At 50.5% G+C, this 22,215-nt stretch overlaps 2 protein-coding genes across 2 annotated transcripts in view; one reads left to right on the top strand and one right to left on the bottom strand.

Moving 5' to 3' along the window:
- The first annotated feature begins 7,838 nt into the window (after positions 1–7,838).
- LOC141060144 (uncharacterized) overlaps positions 7,839–22,215 on the top strand; it is a 220,947-nt gene continuing 206,570 nt past the window's right edge. The window contains exon 1 of the mRNA XM_073556423.1: positions 7,839–7,963. The gene's annotated coding sequence lies outside the window, so the exon portion shown is untranslated. The remainder of the gene's footprint in view (positions 7,964–22,215) is intronic.
- Positions 14,801–20,367, bottom strand: LOC141060043 (uncharacterized). The gene is made up of 2 exons (XM_073556304.1): positions 18,515–20,367; positions 14,801–16,226 (listed from the first exon to the last, which is right to left on the bottom strand). The coding sequence occupies exons 1-2, from the start codon at positions 20,258–20,260 to the stop codon at positions 16,152–16,154; spliced, it is 1,821 nt and encodes a 606-aa protein (XP_073412405.1). The 5' UTR covers positions 20,261–20,367; the 3' UTR covers positions 14,801–16,151.

Genomic DNA, 22,215 nt, shown 5'->3' with positions numbered 1-22,215 from the left:
AGATGTCTGCTGCCTTCTCCTGCTCCTGGTTCTTGGCTTGGGTGGCATGTTGGGTGTGGCTGAGGGTCCCACTGTCTTGCTTTTATATATGTCTTGTGGGCAGAGCTACTGAGCATGCTCAGACCAAAAAAAACGGATCCGGCTATCGCCGGATCAGGCGCATTGCGGCGCTCATAGGCTTTCATTGTGTGAAAAAGCCGGACACGCCGGATCCGGCGTGTCCGGCTTTTTCGCTGGAGACAAAAAACGTTACAGTAGCCGTTTTTTCCAGACGCCGGATCGCGACACATTGCCGGATCCGGCGAAAACCGGATGAAACGCATGGCCATCCGGCGCGATCCGGCTCTAATGCAAGTCAATGGGGGGGAAACCCGATCCGGCATTGCATTTCGCCGGATCCGGTTTTTGTCAAAAGCGCCGGATCGCGCCTTACGGCGAAAACCTGATGTGTGAAAGAGGCCTTAAAAAAGTTAATCCCAAATAACTAACAGCCAGGACACATTTGAGATGGAAGTAGTAAAGGACTTCGACCTACTTCAGGTCAATGATCATTCAAGATGCAGCGACGACACCGGAGGTCTATAGAATAGATATGGGGAAATCAGCAATGAGTCACTGGACAAGGTCTTCAAATCAAGGAACGTTTCACTGGCAATGAATACACGTCAGTCTGGTCTGCTGTGTGGTTAGATACTGATGTGAAACCTGGACAATAAAGAAACAAGACAGAAGAAGAATCAACGTCTCCGAAATGTGGTGCTGGAGAAGGACGTTACAAATACCATTGATCAGAAGAAGAACAAATCAATTTTGGAACAAGTCAAGCCAGACATGACACTGGAAGAAAGGATCACCAAGCTACGACTTGCCTACTTTGCACACCTCATACAAAGAGATCAATCACTGGAGAAGGACATCAACTTCGGGTAGAGTTCTGGTGCCTGACCGAAGTTTGGACTACAGTTCTATCGAACCCAAACATCCACAGGTCCGCTCATCCCTAGTACTGACTTATCCTAATTTAACAATATTATAATCCTAGAGAACTGACTTAAAGGGAACCTGTCACCAGCTTTGGCCGATCTGCGATAAGGCCACCACCTTTCAGGCCTGATATGTATAATGGTGTATATCTGCTCCCACCGCAACTTGCAAGACAAGAAAAAGTTTTTATTATACTCACCTGCAGGGCGGTCCAGGTGGAGGGATGTCAATGTTCTTGGTCCGGTGCTTCCCATCATCATACGATTGCCGCCCTCCTTCTTCCTTCATGTGGATGAGGAGTCCCTGCGTCATCCACAGTCTCCCCGACATCATGCTCCTGCCCAGGCGTATTTTTCTGCCGTGTTCAGGGGAGAGCAAAGTATTGCGGTGCGCAGGAGCCAGGAGAGGTCAAAGAGGCCTGACGCAGGAGCACTACAGAACTTTACTCTCATAGTCAGGACAGAGGAGTACGCCTGTGCAGGAGCGCAATGCCGGGGAGACTGTGGATGACGCAAGGACTCATCATCCACACGAAGCAAGAAGGAGGACAGCATCGTAAGAAGGGAGAAGCCGGACCAAGAACATCGTCACCCCTCAGAGGACCGCCCAGCAGGGGAGTATAATAAAAGGTCTATTTTTCAAAGACTTTTTCTCTGAGCATTTTGTAAACCTCATGGTGGTCGAGACAAATTTGTACGCCCAGCAATTTGACACAAAACCGCCCTTCATCCTTTTGTAACCGTACTCCTGTAGACGCAATAGAAATTATGACGATTTGGCGCCTGGTCCTTCACGTGAGATTAGAGAAGACAGAACATTGTCAATATAGGAGTGTTGTTTGTTGTGTTCTAAATCACCCAAGTGCAAAAGAGGCAGTCTCTGTTATGGGACACAGAGCTGCACAGAAAAATAATAAAGAAAAGGTAACGCTGAGCCTGTTAAACGCACAGGGACACAGCGGCACATGTACGGTAGCCGAGCACAGGAGTAGTTAAAGTAGCACTACAACCAAACGGACTTACCGTGAATGAGAGTGTGCACGGCGTCGCAACTGCGAACACCACAGAAGTCTGCAACCGCAATAACGCAAGCGCGATGCAGGACGCTTTGCTGCTGAGATGGCTGAAGCTTGAGCGCGCTGGCGCTAGCGCTGCTACTGGCTAACCCAATCACTCACACACTCGTAATAACCGACGGAAGGGGTTTCATAATAAGTCATACACCAGACCAAGCATCCATCAACAAACATACAGCAGCAAGTATCAGAAAATACTAGCGCATGGCATAACGGCCATGCACACTTTTTATAGTGACCGGGACCTTCTGGAAATCTCCAGAGACCTGAGCTGAACCAATGGAATCAGGAGCAGTACCTGAGCACCTGACTCCTGAACTCCAATGGGAGCTCATTCCAGGAGCATGCTCATCAGCTGTCAGAAAGGACTTAGTCTCTGGAGATGAATGTGAGGATCTGGATCTCTGCATTAGTATGGCAGGACACAGATTCCTAACAAGAACAGAGAGAGAGGATTCAAAAAGATATAGATAAACTGGAGAAGTGGGCAGCAACTAACAATGGTTTTTAACAGGGAAAAATGCAAAGTACTACATCTGGGCAATAAAAATGAAAAAAGCATATACAGAATGGGAGGAATAGGGCTAAGCAACAGCACATGTGAAAAAGACTTGGGTATACTAATAGATCACAGACTGAATATGAGTCAACAGTGTGATGCAGCAGCAAAAAAGGCAAATGCAATTCTAGGATGTATTAACAGAAGCATACAGTCTAGATCACATGAAGTCATTATTTCCCTCTACTCCTCTTTGGTCAGACCTCATCTGGAATACTGTGTCCAGTTTTGGGCACCACATTTCAAAAAAGACATCAACAAACTGGAGCAAGTTCAAAAAAGAGCGACCAGAATGGAGACCGGTCTGCAAACCCTGTCTTATGAGGAAAGGTTGCAGGATTTGGGAATGTTTAGTTTGCAAAAGAGAAGACTGAGAGGAGACTTAATAGCTGTCTACAAATATCTCAAGGGCCGTCAGATTGTAGAAGGAACATCTTTATTCTCATTTGCACAAGGAAAGACTAGAAGCAATGGGATGAAACTGAATGGGAGGAGACACAGATTAGATATTAGAAAAAACTTTTTGACAGAGTGATCAATGAGTGGAACAGGCTGCCACGAGAGGTAGCGAGTTCTCCTTCTTCACACAGAGGCTGGACAGCATCTGTCTGGGATGATTTAGCGAATCCTGCTTTGAGCAGGGGGTTGGACCAGATGGCCCAGGAGGTCCCTTCCAAATCTACGATTCTCTCTGGTTATCTGGTTACCTAGCCTATTCACCTGCTATCCTCCTCGGTTACCTAATCATAACATTTACCACTCTCATGAAGTATAATATGTTATTAAAAAATCTCAGCATCACCAGGATCAGTTGAAACGTTCCAGAGTTATGACCTCATAAAGTGACAGTGGTCAGAATTGTAGAAATTGGCCCTGTCATGAAAGGGAAAACAGGCTTGGAGAGGGTGAAGGGGTTAAAGATCATTTCACCTGATGAACGAACATTTTGCAGCCGATTTACACTGAAAGATTATCAGGAATGAGTTTTCCTAGGAACTTATGTCTCACTCAAGAAAAATCATCGTTCTTGGCAACAAATTGTCCTGTGCAAACAACGTCGGCCAGTGTGCTCAGCCAAAACACGTAGTCAGTCGACGGTGGTCTATCACTGCAGATCATCTAATGGATATGAGTCCTAACATAAAGAAGGCTGGATGAGAAAGAGAAGTATAGAAAAGTGGACTGAATGGAAAATCAGACCCCGTGGTCTTATCCCAAGGGTAGACCTCAATGTCTACGTAGCCAACAACCACTTTATTGTCTAAAATGTTGCTGACAACTGTGGCCCCGATTCATCAAGGTTTCCTCGCCAGGCTTGCGGGGCGTGTGGGGGTCAGAAGCTGCTCTTAATTAATAGAAATAATAACGTAACACACGGTGCACTGGGTATATACAGTGTATACAGCTCCCTGCAGCCAATATCATCTCATGGCAGAGCTGGAGACCGAGGTCGGTGGAAGGGACGAGACCTCCTGGGATTATAGAATGGCAGGGATGAATAAATCCATCCACCTGACGTGTAGTGCACCACACGAAACTTGCCGGGTCCGGTCAGAGGCCAGCAGCTGACGGCAGCGTACACGTGACTGGGCGCACGGCGGTATACATGGATAGGGGGAGCGTCGTATACACGGACGGGGGGGAGCGTATACACGGACGGGGGGGAGCGTATACACGGACAGGGGGAGCGTATACACGGACAGGGGGAGCGTATACACGGACGGGGGGAGCGTATACACGGACGGGGGGAGCCTATACACGGACGGGGGGAGCCTATACACGGACGGGGGGGAGCGTATACACGGACAGGGGGAGCGTATACACGGACAGGGGGAGCGTATACACGGACGGGGGGAGCGTATACACGGACGGGGGGGAGCGTATACACGGACGGGGGGGAGCGTATACACGGACGGGGGGGAGCGTATACACGGACGGGGGGGGAGCGTATACACGGACGGGGGGAGCGTATACACGGACGGGGGGAGCGTATACACGGACGGGGGGAGCGTATACACGGACGGGGGGAGCGTATACACGGACGGGGGGAGCGTATACACGGACGGGGGGAGCGTATACACGGACGGGGGGAGCGTATACACGGACGGGGGGAGCGTATACACGGACGGGGGGGAGCGTATACACGGACGGGGGGGAGCGTATACACGGACGGGGGGGAGCCTATACACGGACGGGGGGGAGCCTATACACGGACGGGGGGAGCCTATACACGGACGGGGGGGAGCGTATACACGGACGGGGGGGAGCGTATACACGGACGGGGGGGAGCGTATACACGGACGGGGGGGAGCCTATACACGGACGGGGGGAGCCTATACACGGACGGGGGAGCCTATACACGGACGGGGGAGCCTATACACGGACGGGGGGGAGCGTATACACGGACGGGGGGGAGCGTATACACGGACGGGGGGAGCGTATACACGGACGGGGGGAGCGTATACACGGACGGGGGGGCGTATACACGGACGGGGGGGCGTATACACGGACGGGGGGAGCGTATACACGGACGGGGGGAGCGTATACACGGACGGGGGGAGCGTATACACGGACAGGGGGAGCGTATACACGGACAGGGGGAGCGTATACACGGACGGGGGGAGCGTATACACGGACGGGGGGAGCGTATACACGGACGGGGGGAGCGTATACACGGACGGGGGGGAGCGTATACACGGACGGGGGGGAGCGTATACACGGACGGGGGGGAGCGTATACACGGACGGAGGGGAGCGTATACACGGACGGGGGGAGCGTATACACGGACGGGGGGAGCGTATACACGGACGGGGGGAGCGTATACACGGACGGGGGGAGCGTATACACGGACGGGGGGAGCGTATACACGGACGGGGGGAGCGTATACACGGACGGGGGGAGCGTATACACGGACGGGGGGAGCGTATACACGGACGGGGGGGAGCGTATACACGGACGGGGGGGAGCGTATACACGGACGGGGGGGAGCCTATACACGGACGGGGGGAGCCTATACACGGACGGGGGGAGCCTATACACGGACGGGGGAGCGTATACACGGACGGGGGGAGCGTATACACGGACGGGGGGAGCGTATACACGGACGGGGGGAGCGTATACACGGACGGGGGGAGCGTATACACGGACGGGGGGAGCGTATACACGGACGGGGGGAGCGTATACACGGACGGGGGGAGCGTATACACGGACAGGGGGAGCGTATACACGGACAGGGGGAGCGTATACACGGACGGGGGGAGCGTATACACGGACGGGGGGAGCGTATACACGGACGGGGGGAGCGTATACACGGACGGGGGGGAGCGTATACACGGACGGGGGGGAGCGTATACACGGACGGAGGGGAGCGTATACACGGACGGGGGGGAGCGTATACACGGACGGGGGGAGCGTATACACGGACGGGGGGAGCGTATACACGGACGGGGGGAGCGTATACACGGACGGGGGGAGCGTATACACGGACGGGGGGAGCGTATACACGGACAGGGGGAGCGTATACACGGACAGGGGGAGCGTATACACGGACAGGGGGAGCGTATACACGGACAGGGGGAGCGTATACACGGACGGGGGGAGCGTATACACGGACGGGGGGAGCGTATACACGGACGGGGGGAGCGTATACACGGACAGGGGGAGCGTATACACGGACAGGGGGAGCGTATACACGGACAGGGGGAGCGTATACACGGACAGGGGGAGCGTATACACGGACAGGGGGAGCGTATACACGGACAGGGGGAGCGTATACACGGACAGGGGGGGGAGCGTATACACGGACGGGGGGGAGCGTATACACGGACGGGGGGAGCGTATACACGGACGGGGGGAGCGTATACACGGACGGGGGGAGCGTATACACGGACGGGGGGAGCGTATACACGGACGGGGGGAGCGTATACACGGACGGGGGGAGCGTATACACGGACGGGGGGAGCGTATACACGGACGGGGGAGCGTATACACGGACAGGGGGAGCGTATACACGGACAGGGGGAGCGTATACACGGACAGGGGGAGCGTATACACGGACGGGGGGAGCGTATACACGGACGGGGGGAGCGTATACACGGACGGGGGGGAGCGTATACACGGACGGGGGGGAGCGTATACACGGACGGAGGGGAGCGTATACACGGACGGGGGGGAGCGTATACACGGACGGGGGGAGCGTATACACGGACGGGGGGAGCGTATACACGGACGGGGGGAGCGTATACACGGACGGGGGGAGCGTATACACGGACGGGGGGAGCGTATACACGGACGGGGGGAGCGTATACACGGACGGGGGAGCGTATACACGGACGGGGGGAGCGTATACACGGACAGGGGGAGCGTATACACGGACAGGGGGAGCGTATACACGGACAGGGGGAGCGTATACACGGACAGGGGGAGCGTATACACGGACAGGGGGAGCGTATACACGGACAGGGGGAGCGTATACACGGACGGGGGGGGAGCGTATACACGGACGGGGGGGAGCGTATACACGGACGGGGGGAGCGTATACACGGACGGGGGGAGCGTATACACGGACGGGGGAGCGTATACACGGACAGGGGGAGCGTATACACGGACAGGGGGAGCGTATACACGGACGGGGGGAGCGTATACACGGACGGGGGAGCGTATACACGGACAGGGGGAGCGTATACACGGACAGGGGGAGCGTATACACGGACAGGGGGAGCGTATACACGGACGGGGGGGAGCGTATACACGGACGGGGGGGAGCGGATACACGGACGGAGGGGAGCGGATACACGGACGGAGGGGAGCGTATACACGGACGGGGGGGAGCGTATACACGGACGGGGGGAGCGTATACACGGACGGGGGAGCGTATACACGGACGGGGGGGCGTATACACGGACGGGGGAGCGTATACACGGACGGGGGGGCGTATACACGGACGGGGGGGCGTATACACGGACGGGGGGAGCGAATACACGGACGGGGGACAGATTCCTCTATATCAGCAGTCTGATACCTCTGCTCCTCTGCTCCTGTCTGTGGCTCCTCTCTGTACAAGTTATTTTTTTCTAAACTAAAACCTCAGTATTCAGCATAAGTCCCTCTGTTGGCCGTTTACAATAAATCAGAAGGTTTTGGTTGTAGCTTCAGAACTCAGTCTCTAAAAGACACCAGGATGACGTCATCACCACGTGATCAGTCACATGAGGGGGCGGAGTCAGACTCAGGCTTGAGGAGCTGAAGGACCTTAGGTGATGTCATAACCATGTGATCAGTCACCTGCAGGGGGCGGAGCCTCATTTACAGCTTTCCTGAGTCTGAGGTAAAATCTTCATAATCAGGTAATAGTAGTGCGGGCGAGGTATATACTATATACACAGCTCTACACTATATACACAGCTCTACACTATATACACACAGCTCTACACTATATACACAGCTCTACACTATATACACACAGCTCTACACTATATATACACACAGCTCTACACTATATACACAGATCTACACTATATACACACAGCTCTACACTATATACACACAGCTCTACACTATACACAGCTCTACACTATATACACAGCTCTACACTATATACACACAGCTCTACACTATACACAGCTCTACACTATATACACAGCTCTACACTATATACACACAGCTCTACACTATATACACACAGCTCTACACTATACACACAGCTCTACACTATATATACACAGCTCTACACTATATACACACAGCTCTACACTATATACACAGCTCTACACTATATATACACAGCTCTACTCTATATACACAGCTCTACACTATATATACACAGCTCTACACTATATACACAGTTCTACACTATATATACACAGCTCTACACTATATACACAGCTCTACACTATATATACACAGCTCTACACTATATACACAGTTCTACACTATATATACACAGCTCTACACTATATACACAGTTCTACACTATATACACAGCTCTACACTATATACACAGCTCTACACTATATACACAGCTCTACACTATATATACACAGCTCTACACTATATATACACAGCTCTACACTATATACACACAGCTCTACACTATATATACACAGCTCTACACTATATACACACAGCTCTACACTATATACACACAGCTCTACACTATATACACACAGCACTACACTATATATACACAGCTCTACACTATATACACACAGCTCTACACTATATACACACAGCTCTACACTATATATACACAGCTCTACACTATATACACAGCTCTACACTATATACACAGCTCTACACTATATACACACAGCTCTACACTATATATACACAGCTCTACACTATATACACAGCTCTACACTATATACACACAGCACTACACTATATATACAGCTCTACACTATATACACACAGCTCTACACTATATATACACAGCTCTACACTATATATACACAGCTCTACACTATATATACACAGCTCTACACTATATACACACAGCTCTACACTATATACACACAGCTCTACACTATATACACAGCTCTACACTATATACACACAGCTCTACACTATATATACACAGCTCTACACTATATACACAGCTCTACACTATATATACACAGCTCTACACTATATACACAGCTCTACACTATATACACACAGCTCTACACTATATATACACAGCTCTACACTATATACACAGCTCTACACTATATACACACAGCACTACACTATATATACAGCTCTACACTATATATACACAGCTCTACACTATATACACAGCTCTACACTGTATATACACAGCTCTACACTGTATATACACAGCTCTACACTATATATACACAGCTCTACACTATATATACACAGCTCTACACTATATACACACAGCTCTACACTATATACACACAGCTCTACACTATATACACACAGCTCTACACTATATATACAGCTCTACACTGTATATACACAGCTCTACACTATATACACACAGCTCTACACTATATACACACACAGCTCTACACTATATATACACAGCTCTACACTATATATACACAGCTCTACACTATATATACACAGCTATACACTATATACACACAGCTCTACACTATATACACACAGCTCTACACTATATACACACAGCTCTACACTATATACACAGCTCTACACTATATACACAGCTCTACACTATATACACAGCTCTACACTATATATACACAGCTCTACACTATATACACACACAGCTCTACACTATATATACACAGCTCTACACTATATATACACAGCTCTACACTATATATACACAGCTCTACACTATATACACACAGCTCTACACTATATACACACAGCTCTACACTATATACACACAGCTCTACACTATATACACACAGCTCTACACTATATACACACAGCTCTACACTATATATACACAGCTCTACACTATATATACACAGCTCTACACTATATATACACAGCTCTACACTATATACACACAGCTCTACACTATATACACACAGCTCTACACTATATATATATATATACACAGCTCTACACCGTATACACACAGCTCTACACTGTATACACAGCTCTACACTATATACACAGCTCTACACTATATACACAGCTCTACACTATATACACAGCTCTACACTGTATATACACAGCTCTACACTATATATACACAGCTCTACACTATATACACAGCTCTACACTATATACACAGCTCTACACTATATACACACAGCTCTACACTATATACACACAGCTCTACACTATATACACACAGCTCTACACTATATACACACCTCTACTCTATATACACACAGCTCTACACTATATATACACAGCTCTACACTATATATACACACAGCTCTACACTATATATACAGCTCTACGCTATATATACACAGCTCTACGCTATATACACACAGCTCTACACTATATATACACAGCTCTACACTATACACACACAACTCCACTATATACACAGCTCTACACTATATACACAGCTCTACACTATATATACACAGCTCTACACTATACACACACAACTCTACACTATATACACAGCTCTACACTATATACACAGCTCTACACTATATTCACAGCTCTACACTATATATACACAGCTCTACACTATACACAGCTCTACACTATATATACACAGCTCTACACTATATATACACAGCTCTACACTATATATACACAGCTCTACACTATATATACACAGCTCTACACTATATACACAGCTCTACACTATATATACACAGCTCTACACTATATACACACAGCTCTACACTATATACACACAGCTCTACACTATATATTGTGGGGATGTGACTCGCTCAGGTGCAGCGGGAGACAATCAGGAGACCGGTTCTTCCAAAGTTCATGAGGTTTATTTCTGTCATAAACCATAAAACAGCGTATCACCAAAAATAGCCTCTAGCTTAGGCAAACAAAACATAAACCTTCGTGGTTGCAGACTCAGACCGCGAGTCTCAGCACATGCTGGGAGGTGTAGTCCTCCCCACATACAGCTCCCTGGTTCAGGAGCAGGTCACATTATAAGGTTGTAGCCACACCCACGTTCCCAGCAGCTGACTGGTCACCTGACTGTGACCTCACCACAGGTCCTTCAAACAATAACAATATCTGGTATGCTTTACTTCTGCCTTACATTATGGAGATAAGCCATTTATGAGACACATATCTCCCATCAATTACACGACCCTTAGCCCTGCCACATACCTCCCCCCTCTGCCTAAAGCCGTGGGGCTTGGCACTTTCACCTACCAGGCAAGGGATTCTGGAGAGGGCATCGGCATTACCATGTAGCTTCCCGGCCCTATGCTCTACATGGAAACTGAAGTCTTGTAGGGCTAAGAACCAGCGGGTGACCCTAGCATTCTTGCCCTTGGTTTCCCTCATCCACCTGAGTGGGGCATGGTCGGATATTAACCTAAACTTCCGTCCCACCAGGTAGTACCGTAATGTGTCCACTGCCCATTTTATGGCCAAACACTCCTTCTCTACAACTGAGTAATTTCTCTCACAAGAAGTCAACTTCCTACTCAAGTAGAGAACAGGATGCTCCTCCCCACGTATCTCTTGGGAAAGGACTGCACCTACCCCGACATCTGAGGCATCTGTCTGGAGGACAAATTCACGTTTAAAGTCTGGGGCCACCAAAACGGGCTGCTTACGAAGAGCTCCCTTCATTTCTTGGAAGGCTGACTCTGCTTCTTCGGACCAGCTGACCATCACTGACTTTGTCCCTTTAAGCAGATCAGTTAGAGGTGCAGCCATTGTGGCGAAGTTTGGGATAATCCTCCTGTAATATCCCACAATCCCCAGGAAGGCTTTAACTTGCTTCTTTGACAGAGGTCTCGGCCATGTTTGAATTGCCTCCACTTTATTGATTTGGGGTTTGATCTCGCCACGCCCCACTACATATCCGAGGTACTTGGCTTCTTCTCTCCCCAAGGCACACTTCTTCGAGTTTATTGTAAACCCCGCCTCTCTTAGAGCATCAAACACTGCTTGGACCTTTTCCAGGTGAGTCTCCCAGTCCGGGGTAAAGATGACGATAGCATCAAGGTATGCGGCAGCGTATAGCTTATGAGGTGCAAGGATTCTATCCATCGCCCTCTGGAAGGTTGCTGGAGCTCCCTGTAGGCCAAACGGCATCCGGACTTACTGGAAGCACCCGTCTGGTGTGGAAAATGCCGTCTTCTCCTTGGCTTCCTGTGCCATGGGGATCTGCCAATATCCCTTGGTCAGATCCAAAGTGGTTATGTACCTGGCAGGTCCAAGTCTCTCAATGAGCTCATCAACGCGTGGCATGGGATAAGCGTCGAACTTGGAGACCTCATTCAGCTTCCGGTAATCGTTGCAGAACCTCCATTCACCATCAGGTTTTGGGACCAGGACAATCGGGCTCGACCAGCCGCTCTTGGATTCCTCAATGACCCCGAGCTTCAACATACGCTGCACCTCCTTGGAGATTACCTCTCGCCGGGCCTCAGGAATACGATATGGTTTCACGTTCACCCGCACATGTGGCTCGGTCAGAATTTCGTGCTCCACCACCTTCGTGCACCCCGGCAACTCTGAGAACAGGTCGCGGTTTTTCTGGAGTAACTCCCGGCACTGCTGCTTCTGGGCCTTCGATAGAGTCTCCGCTATGGTAACGGCTCCAACCTCCCCTTCTAGGTTGCCCAGCAAGCACGGAGTTACCGCTGGCTCTCTATCTTGCCACGGCTTGATAAGGTTAACATGGTAAACCTGGTATGGCTTCCGTCTTCCGGGTTGGTGGATCTTGTAGTTTACGTCTCCCAGTTTCTCCACCACCTCATATGGCCCTTGCCACTTGGCCAAGAACTTACTTTCCACCGTCGGTATTAGCACGAGAACTCGGTCTCCCGGATTGAACTGCCTCACTCTGGCTGACCGGTTGTAGACCCTGGCCTGAGCCTCTTGTGCCTGGCGGAGATGTTCTTTAACAATGGGCATCACCTTCGCAACCCTCTGCTGCATCAGTGCCACATGCTCAATGACGCTTCTGTGGGGCGTGACTTCGGCTTCCCAGGTTTCCTTGGCTATATCTAGGAGACCTCGCGGATGCCGGCCGTATAGAAGCTCGAAGGGGGAGAACCCCGTGGAGGCCTGGGGAACTTCACGGATAGAAAACAGTAAATACGGTAAGAGACAATCCCAGTCTCTACCATCTTCCTCTATGACTTTTCTCAGCATGCTCTTCAGGGTCTTGTTAAACCTCTCAACAAGGCCATCTGACTGTGGATGGTACACTGAAGTCCTCAGCTGGGAAATTTGCAAGACTCTGCACAATTCTCTCATCACCTTGCTCATAAAAGGTGTCCCCTGGTCGGTCAGGATCTCCTTCGGCAAACCCGTCCGGGAAAACACATGGACCAGCTCACGGGCTATACTCTTCGCAGAGGAGTTTCTCAGGGGAATGGCCTCAGGATAGCGTGTGGCATAGTCCAGGATGACTAATATATACTGATGGCCCCGAGCTGATTTAACTAAGGGACCGACCAAGTCCATGGCAATTCTCTCAAATGGCACCTCAATAATGGGCAGTGGCACAAGAGGGTTCCGAAAATGAGATGTGGGGGCAGTTAACTGACATGTCGGGCAGGACCTGCAATAGTTTACTATTTCCCGGTGACACCCAGGCCAATAGAACCTCTGTACAATCCGTTCCTGGGTTTTTTCCACCCCCAGGTGTCCCCCCAAGATGTGTGAATGGGCCATGTCCAACACTTTTCGTCTATAGGGGCCTGGTACTATTAACTTCTCTGCCACCTCCTCCCTTATTTTCGTGACCCGGTACAACAATTCCCCACTCAACATAAAATGGGGAAACCTTGTGTCTGCTCCCGGCTCTTGTGCAACCCCATTAATGACGGTGACATTGTTAAAGGCTTCCCTTAGTGTGGGGTCCCTATGTTGGGCAGTCCCAAAATTCTCCCCGGCCACCCCTAACTCCGGGATGTCAGGTACAGGGGACCCTTCCTCTTCATCCCCAACAAGGACACATAAAGGGAACTCGTCTGCCTCTGGTGGTGGCGATACCTCAGTGGGGTGGATTGGTTCCCTGCTCTTGCTAGCACACTCAGAACCCATCCCCCACAGATCCCAAAACAGACAGAAATCCCGGCCAATAATTATGGGATGCAACAAGTCTCGAACAACGCCAACTTCATGCGACTCGGTGCCATGCGCCGTTTCAATCTTCACCCTAGCCATAGGGTAGTCCTTTTCATCGCCATGTATGCACCGAACACCAATCTTTTTACCCGGGAGTATGTTTAGAGGAAAACTGGCCCTCACAAGGGTCACCAAGCTCCCGGAGTCCAGAAGCGCCATTACTGCTCGACCGTTCACCTTCACGGGACACGCTTGTGGCCCCTTGTTAGGTAGCGAGTTCACACTGCAAGCTGGATATGCGTAGTATGAACTACGGCGTCCCATGCTGCAGTCCATCTGCTCGGTGGTCTGGGGACAACGGGCCGCTATATGTCCTGGCCCATGACACTTCCAGCAAATAACACCCGAGGGGACCTTGGGCACCGCCTCCCCTGCCCCTTTTGACCTTGGACGCACCACCCCTTTTTGTGACTCCGCCCCCTGCTGGGACCCCCAATATGGAATGGGCTGCTTCCCCAAGGAACCTTCCATCCCCTGGTATCTCTCGACCAGCCCAACCAGTTCATCAGCATTTTGGGGATCACCCTGGGCAACCCAAGTCTGTAGAGGTCTCGGCAGAGAATGCACAAACCGATCCATCACAACTCGCTCTGCCATCTGTGCAGGGGAAGCCGACTCTGGCTGCAGCCATTTCTGGACCAGGTGCATGTGACGGGAGTATTCTCCAGAGCAAGGAGGGACAACAGGCCTGGGAATAATCCAACAGATTTATTGACCAAAAAACAGGAACAACACGAAGGTAATTTGCAGAGTCCCAAAATAAGTCCACAGGAAACTGATTCGGGGGCACCTCCCGACAATCCTTGTGCCAGATCACAAAACCATAGTCCTTTAAGAGTCCCAGAAATCCACCACGCTCACACCGAGGCCGAAGCTTCCTCAGACAGCCTCGCCCTTCTCTTTTAGCATCCAACTCACATCTGATCTTAAAACAAGAATGTATTGTCAGGGCTCCTGGGATCAGTCCATCTGAAGGGGGGTAGGGGTCACACCTACTTTTCAATGGTTTGGTCCATCAGAAGATTCTAGAAATGTAAGGGCTCCACTTAGTCTACAGGATGTGTATTGTAGGTTATCTTCTGCTTAGGAAAACAATAGCCACAGTTCCACTAGCTGTTGACACAAGCCTAAATTAGATTATGGTCCAGGTACATCACAAGACATTGCAAGTATTGGGGGAAGGAGACATGGTTAATTTACAGCAAATGAACCAGAGGAAAGTTACATGACATATTATACAAAATACAGGACAGGGCAAGACTGCAAATCATGACAATCCCTTCCCCTCCCAATTTGTGTACGTACTAGGGACCTCTACAGGTCACTGGTTAAGTACACACAGGCATGGCTGACAGGACTCAGGGCTCCTCTTGCCTGGACAGTCCATCTGCATTTTGGTGTTGGCTGCCTCTTCTATACTGTATGGTAAAGTTATAGGGCTGCAGAGCCAGGCTCCATCGTAGTAAGCGTCCATTGTCCCCAGAGACTCTGTTCAGCCAGGTGAGGGGATTGTGATCAGTAATGACAGTGAATTCTCGTCCATACAGATACGGCCTTAGTTTCCTAAGGGCCCACACTACAGCCAGACATTCTTTTTCAACAGTTGCATAGGCCACTTCTCGGTCCAGCAGTTTCCGGCTGAGGTAGGCAATGGGGTGCTCGTCCCCAGCTGCATTCACCTGGCTGAGGACAGCTCCCAGTCCATAAGCAGAGGCGTCCGTCTGCACAATGAATCTCCTCTTGTAGTCTGGAGCAGCCAGAACAGGGTCACAGACCAGAGCGTCCTTCAGCTGGTTAAAAGCCTCATCACAGGCTGGAGTCCAGATCACCAGCCGGGGCATCGTTTTCTTGGTCAGGTCGGTAAGAGGCTTGGCCACAGTGCTGAAATGCGAAACAAATTTTCGGTAATAACTGGCAGTGCCCAAAAAAGCCATAACTTGTTTCTTAGTTTGGGGTACAGGCCAGTCTCTAATAGCCTGGATTTTGGCAGGTTCGGGACGGAGCTTCCCTCCTCCTACTCTATGCCCTAGGTACTGGACTTCACCCATCCCCAATTGGCATTTATCTGGTCGAATGGTTAGGCCTGCTGCAAGAAGCAGGTCAAGAATAACGGCTACTTGGTTCAGATGTTCCTCCCACGTCTGGCTGAAGATAGCGATATCATCCAAGTAGGCACAAGCAAAGTCACCACATCCCCGGAGGATCTGGTCCACCATTCTCTGGAAGGTGGCCGGGGCATTCTTCATTCCAAAGGGCATATTTAGGAATTCATACAGACCAAAGGGGGTTATAAAAGCGGACCGTTCTCGCCCCTCCTCCGTCAGAGGGATTTGCCAGTATCCCTTACTGAGATCAAAGATAGTGACATATCGGGATCCAGCCAGTCGGTCTAGAAGTTCGTCAATACGAGGCATTGGGTAAGGATCACTGACGGTATGGTCGTTTAGTCGTCGATAGTCCACACAAAATCGAGTACTCCCATCCTTCTTGGGTACTAACACCACAGGAGAGGCCCAAGGGCTATGGGAGGCCTGGATTACCCCAAGCTGTAGCATCTCCTCCAGTTCGTGCTGCATGGTGTTTCGAACTGATTCAGGTACCCGGTAAGGAGCCTGTTGTATGGGACGGATGCCCTGAGTGTCCACATGATGTTGGGTGACGGTGGTTCGACCTGGTTGGGATGAGAAAGCAGCACGTCTCTGTTGAAGCACTCCCAGCATCTGGTTTTTCTGTAAGGAATCCAGGTGATCTCCCAGAGGAACCTGTTCCACAGTGGATGGGGCTCTCGCTGCTTCCACGAGATCAGGTAGGGAGTCCTCATCCTCTTGACCGTCCTCTGAAGCTAGCCGACAGCTTGCTATCATTGGAAGGGTCCGGTCATGGTACTCCTTAATCATATTCACATGGACAGTCTTTTGTCTTAGCCCCTGATCATCTAAAGCAAGAAGGTAATTGGTGTCATTCAGTTTTCTGAGAACCCGGAGGGGACCCTCCCATGTTGTCTGCAGTTTATTCTGCCGATGGGGAACAATCATTAAGACCTGTTGTCCTTCTACAAACTCCCGGTAGCGTGCTTTACGGTCATACCATGTCTTCTGTCTGGTTTGAGCCATCCGCACATGACTCTGGGCAAAACTAGCAAGTTGGGCCAGGGTTTCTCGCAGCTTTAGGACATAAGGGACAACAGGGGCCCCTGTATCTTCAACTTGCCCCTCCCAGTATTCCTTGAGCAGGGTTAAGGGTCCTCGGACCTTTCTTCCAAAGAGTAGTTCAAAGGGGGAGAACCCAGTGGACTCCTGGGGAACTTCCCGATAGGCAAACAAGAGATGGGGTAGGTACTTCTCCCAGTTTGAATCTCTGTCAGTGAAGGCCCTCAGCATATTCTTCAGAGTGCCATTAAATCGTTCACAAAGTCCATTTGTTTGGGGATGATACGGGGTCGTGCGGATCGCTCGTACTCCACAGGTGCGCCACAGACACTGGACCAGCTCTGACATGAACTGGGAGCCTTGGTCCGACAAGATCTCACTGGGAAATCCTACTCTGGTGAAAATGGTAACCAGGGCCTCGGCCACCTTGGCTGCAGAAATACTTGACAAGGCCACCGCTTCTGGATATCGGGTGGCATAGTCCACAACAGTGAGAATGTACTGCTTTCCAGATTTACTTGGTTTAGCCAGAGGTCCAATGATATCAACAGCTACTCTTTGAAAGGGTTCTTCTATTATAGGGAGCGGTTGCAGGGGTGCCTTTGGGTGATCTCCGGGTCGCCCTCTACGCTGACATATGTCGCAAGTTCGGCAGAAATGCGCCACTGCTTGGGAAATCCCAGGCCAATAGAAAGATTGAGTCAATCGCCTCTCGGTGCGGGTTTTGCCTTGATGGCCAGCAGTAGGAATATCATGAGCAAGGTGTAATAGGGGAATTCTGTATTTCTGAGGAACAATCAGCTGTTTGCTATAAGTCCAGGGCTTATCTAGGGAGTCGGCATTGGTAACCCGATACAGAAGTCCATTTTCTTTGATAATTCTTTCTCCATTCTCCCCTAGCTGCCCTATTTCAGCTCGAGCTCTAAAACTAGCTAGGGTGGGGTCAGTCTCCACTTCTTGTCTAAACTGAACTTTATCCCAGGTAACATTCATATTATCCCCACAAGAAGAATCACTCACCGGCTGTGACGGCAGTTCTGGTGGCCTCATTTCCATGGATGGGTTGTACACGTCCACATTTGCTGCTCTCTTGGCTTGACTTCGGGTTACCGCACCGACAAAGTGGCAATGAAGATTCCCCACATCATTTCCTAGAAGAACGTCTGCAGGGAGGCCGCTCATCACACCGACCATGCATTGTTTGGCCCCAAAGCCATAATCCAGGGTCACACTCGCTCTTGGAATATATCTCTGGGTACCTCCAGCCAATTCAATGGCAATTCCTGGTCCCTTTTGAATTGCTTCTGGTTGAATTACTCGGGGATCGGCTATGGTGAGAAAAGCCCCAGTGTCACGGAAGCCAACAACTTTTTGACCATCCAGCACGACCTCCTGTAGATGTTTGTGCTGAAGATCAGAAGAACAGGTGGCTGGGGCTCGCACCCCATAGACTCCTGGTAGGGAAGCCAGGATATCAGAGTCACTTGGCAAGTCATCAGGCACTGAATCCATCTCTTCTCCAGGTGAGGGGGTCTGTAGATAATGAACAGGCAAAGGCGGTCTGTAGGTGTTCTGCCTCCGTACACCTGGACATTGGAATTGCATATGCCCGGGCTGCCCACATCCATAGCATCTGCGCTCTGGGATTCTTCCTCCACGTCGTAGTCCCAAAGGTGGAGCAGGAGTAATGCGAGGCACAGTCACACGAAGGTCACCATGAGTTGATGGTCTAGTGGGATGGTGAATATTGGAGGCAGAAGGACCAGGGGCCGCCAGCGTTGGGGGGCTGGTAGTGTTTTTCTCCCTGAGTAGTAATTTTTTCCACTGAGGCTTGATGGTGAGAGCCTCATCAGCTAGAGCTGCAGCTTCCTCCACTGTTGCTGGTCTCCTTTCACGCACCCATTCCCGGATCTCAGCGGGGCACTTAAAATAAAACTGCTCTTTTAGGATGACCTGCAGGAACGTTTCCCAGGTTATTGCCTCCTCTGCCTCCAGCCAGCGATGACATATATGTTTGAGTTTGTGAGCATACATCTTGAAGGACACTTCCTCATCACAGGCTAAAGTACGGAACTGAGTCCTGTAAGTGTCTGGGGTCACAGCATAATGTTCTAGAATAGTCTGTTTAATCTCCGCATACTCACAGTTCAACCGAGGGTCCATAGCTCTATAGGCTGCAGCAGCTCCACCCTCTAAGAGCCCCACAAGATGTCGGACGCGCTCCCATTCCGGGACTTCCATTAATCGACACTGATGCTCAAAGTCCAGGAAGAAGCCCTCAATGTCACCGGAAGCCTCATTAAACGGCTTGAAGTCTTTGCGGGACACTCTGGGGAGTTCCCTCATGGGGGATGCTGTGGGTACAGTCTGTCTGGAGCTTCTCGCTGCCTCCAAAGTGATCTCCCTCTCCAGCATTGCCCTCTCCTCCATCCTGCGCTGCCTCTCCTTGGCTGTGCGCATGACCTCCCTCTTATCTTCTATGGTAGCCTCTTCTCCCAGCAAGGCCATCTCCTCCTCGTACCACACAACCCACTGACTTTTTTGGGTATTTACCTCCGACTGCCGCCTTTCCTCTCTTTGCTGTGAGGATCCTTCCTCAGCATCATCTTGCAGGTGAACTGCTTCCAAAGCCTCAATCAGCTGCTCCTTGGAGAGTCCCTTGTAGCTGACTCCCAGTTCACGGGCCTTTGTTTGTAGGTTCACCGCAGTCCAGTTCTTGTACTCTGCGGTGCTGGTTCCAGATGTTGATGGGCCGTTGTCCTCCATTCCTTCTGCTCTGATCCCACCGCTGCCACCAGTTTGTGACGGGAGTATTCTCCAGAGCAAGGAGGGACAACAGGCCTGGGAATAATCCAACAGATTTATTGACCAAAAAACAGGAACACGAAGGTAATTTGCAGAGTCCCAAAATAAGTCCACAGGAAACTGATTCGGGGGCACCTCCCGACAATCCTTGTGCCAGATTGTCATGATTTGTAGTCTTGCCCTGTCCTGTATTTTGTATAATAGGTCATTTAACTTTCCTCTGATTCATTTGCTGTAAATTAACCATGTCTCCTTCCCCCAATACTTTGCAATGTCTTGTGATGTACCTGGACCATAATCTAATTTAGGCTTGTGTCAACAGCTAGTGGAACTTTGGCTATTGTTTTCCTAAGCAGAAGATAACCTACAATACACATCCTGTAGACTAAGTGGAGCCCTTACATTTCTAGAATCTTCTGATGGACCAAACCATTGAATAATAGGTGTGACCCCTACCCCCCTTCAGATGGACTGATCCCAGGAGCCCTGACAATACATTCTTGCTTTAAGATCAGATGTGAGTTGGATGCTAAAAGAGTAGGACGAGGCTGTCTGAGGAAGCTTCGGCCTCTGTGTGATCGTGGTGGATTTCTGGGACTCTTAAAGGACTATGGTTTTGTGATCTGGCACAAGGATTGTCGGGAGGTGCCCCCGAATCAGTTTCCTGTGGACTTATTTTGGGACTCTGCAAATTACCTTCGTGTTGTTCCTGTTTTTTGGTCAATAAATCTGTTGGATTATTCCCAGGCCTGTTGTCCCTCCTTGCTCTGGAGAATACTCCCGTCACAAACTGGTTGGCAGCGGTGGGATCAGAGCAGAAGAAATGGAGGACAACGGCCCATCAACTTCTGGAACCAGAGCCTCAGAGTACAAGAACTGGACTGCAAAGAACCTACAAACAAAGGCCCGTGAACTGGGAGTCAGCTGCAAGGGACTCTCCAAGGAGCAGCTGATTGAAGCTTTGGAAGCAGTTCGCCTGCAAGATGATGCTGAGGAAGGATCCTCACAGCAAAGAGAGGAAAGGCGGCAGTCGGAGGTAAATACCCAAAAAAGTCAGTGGGTTGTGTGGTACGAGGAGGAGATGGCCTTACTGGGAGAAGAGGCTACCATAGAAGATAAGAGGGAGGTCATGCGCACAGCCAAGGAGAGGCAGCGCAGGATGGAGGAGAGGGCAATGCTGGAGAGGGAGATCGCTTTGGAGGCAGCGAGAAGCTCCAGACAGACTGTACCCACAGCATCCCCCCTGAGGGAACTCCCCAGAGTGTCCCGCAAAGACTTCAAGCCGTTTAATGAGGCTTCCGGTGACATTGAGGGCTTCTTCCTGGACTTTGAGCATCAGTGTCGATTAATGGAAGTCCCGGAAAGGGAGCGCGTCCGACATCTTGTGGGGCTCTTAGAGGGTGGAGCTGCCGCAGCCTATAGAGCTATGGACCCTCGGTGGAACTGTGAGTATGCAGAGATTAAACGGACTGTTCTAGAACATTATGCTGTGACCCCAGACACTTACAGGACCCAGTTTCGTACTTTAGCCTGTAATGAGGAAGTGTCTTTCAAGATGTATGCCCACAGACTCAAACAAATATGTAATCGCTGGCTGGAGGCAGAGGAGGCCTTAACCTGGAACACCTGTCTCCAGGTTATCCTAAAAGAACAATTTTTTGCCCAGTGCCCCGCTGAGATCAGGGAATGGGTGCGTGAGAGGAAACCTGCTACAGTGGAAGAAGCTGCATCTCTCGCTGATGAGGCTCTCACCATCAAGCCTCGGTGGAGAGTTCTGTTGGAGGATGGAGAGAGGCCTACCAGCTCCACAACACCGGTGGCCCCCAGTTCTTCTGTCCCCATTGTTCCCCGTTCCTCTGAGCCACCACCTCGTGTTGATACCTGTGTTAATGTGCCTCCTGTTGCTTCCACTGCGT

This window comes from Dendrobates tinctorius, unplaced genomic scaffold, assembly GCF_039654945.1.
Source record: "Dendrobates tinctorius isolate UK_male_01 unplaced genomic scaffold, ASM3965494v1 ptg000232l, whole genome shotgun sequence".
Classification (NCBI taxonomy): domain Eukaryota; kingdom Metazoa; phylum Chordata; class Amphibia; order Anura; family Dendrobatidae; genus Dendrobates; species Dendrobates tinctorius.
The sequence above is the reverse complement of the archived record's forward strand: the minus strand, read 5'-3'. Positions and strand labels throughout refer to the sequence as shown.

Excerpts from the sequence above, each read along its gene's own strand:
- LOC141060043 (XM_073556304.1), bottom strand. The coding sequence starts at position 20,260 with ATGGAGGACAACGGCCCATCAACATCTGGAACCAGCACCGCAGAGTAC. Across the intron at positions 16,227-18,514 it reads CAGAACTGCCGTCACAGCCG|CACTGTGGCCAAGCCTCTTA; the intron begins GTGAGTGATTCT and ends TTCGCATTTCAG.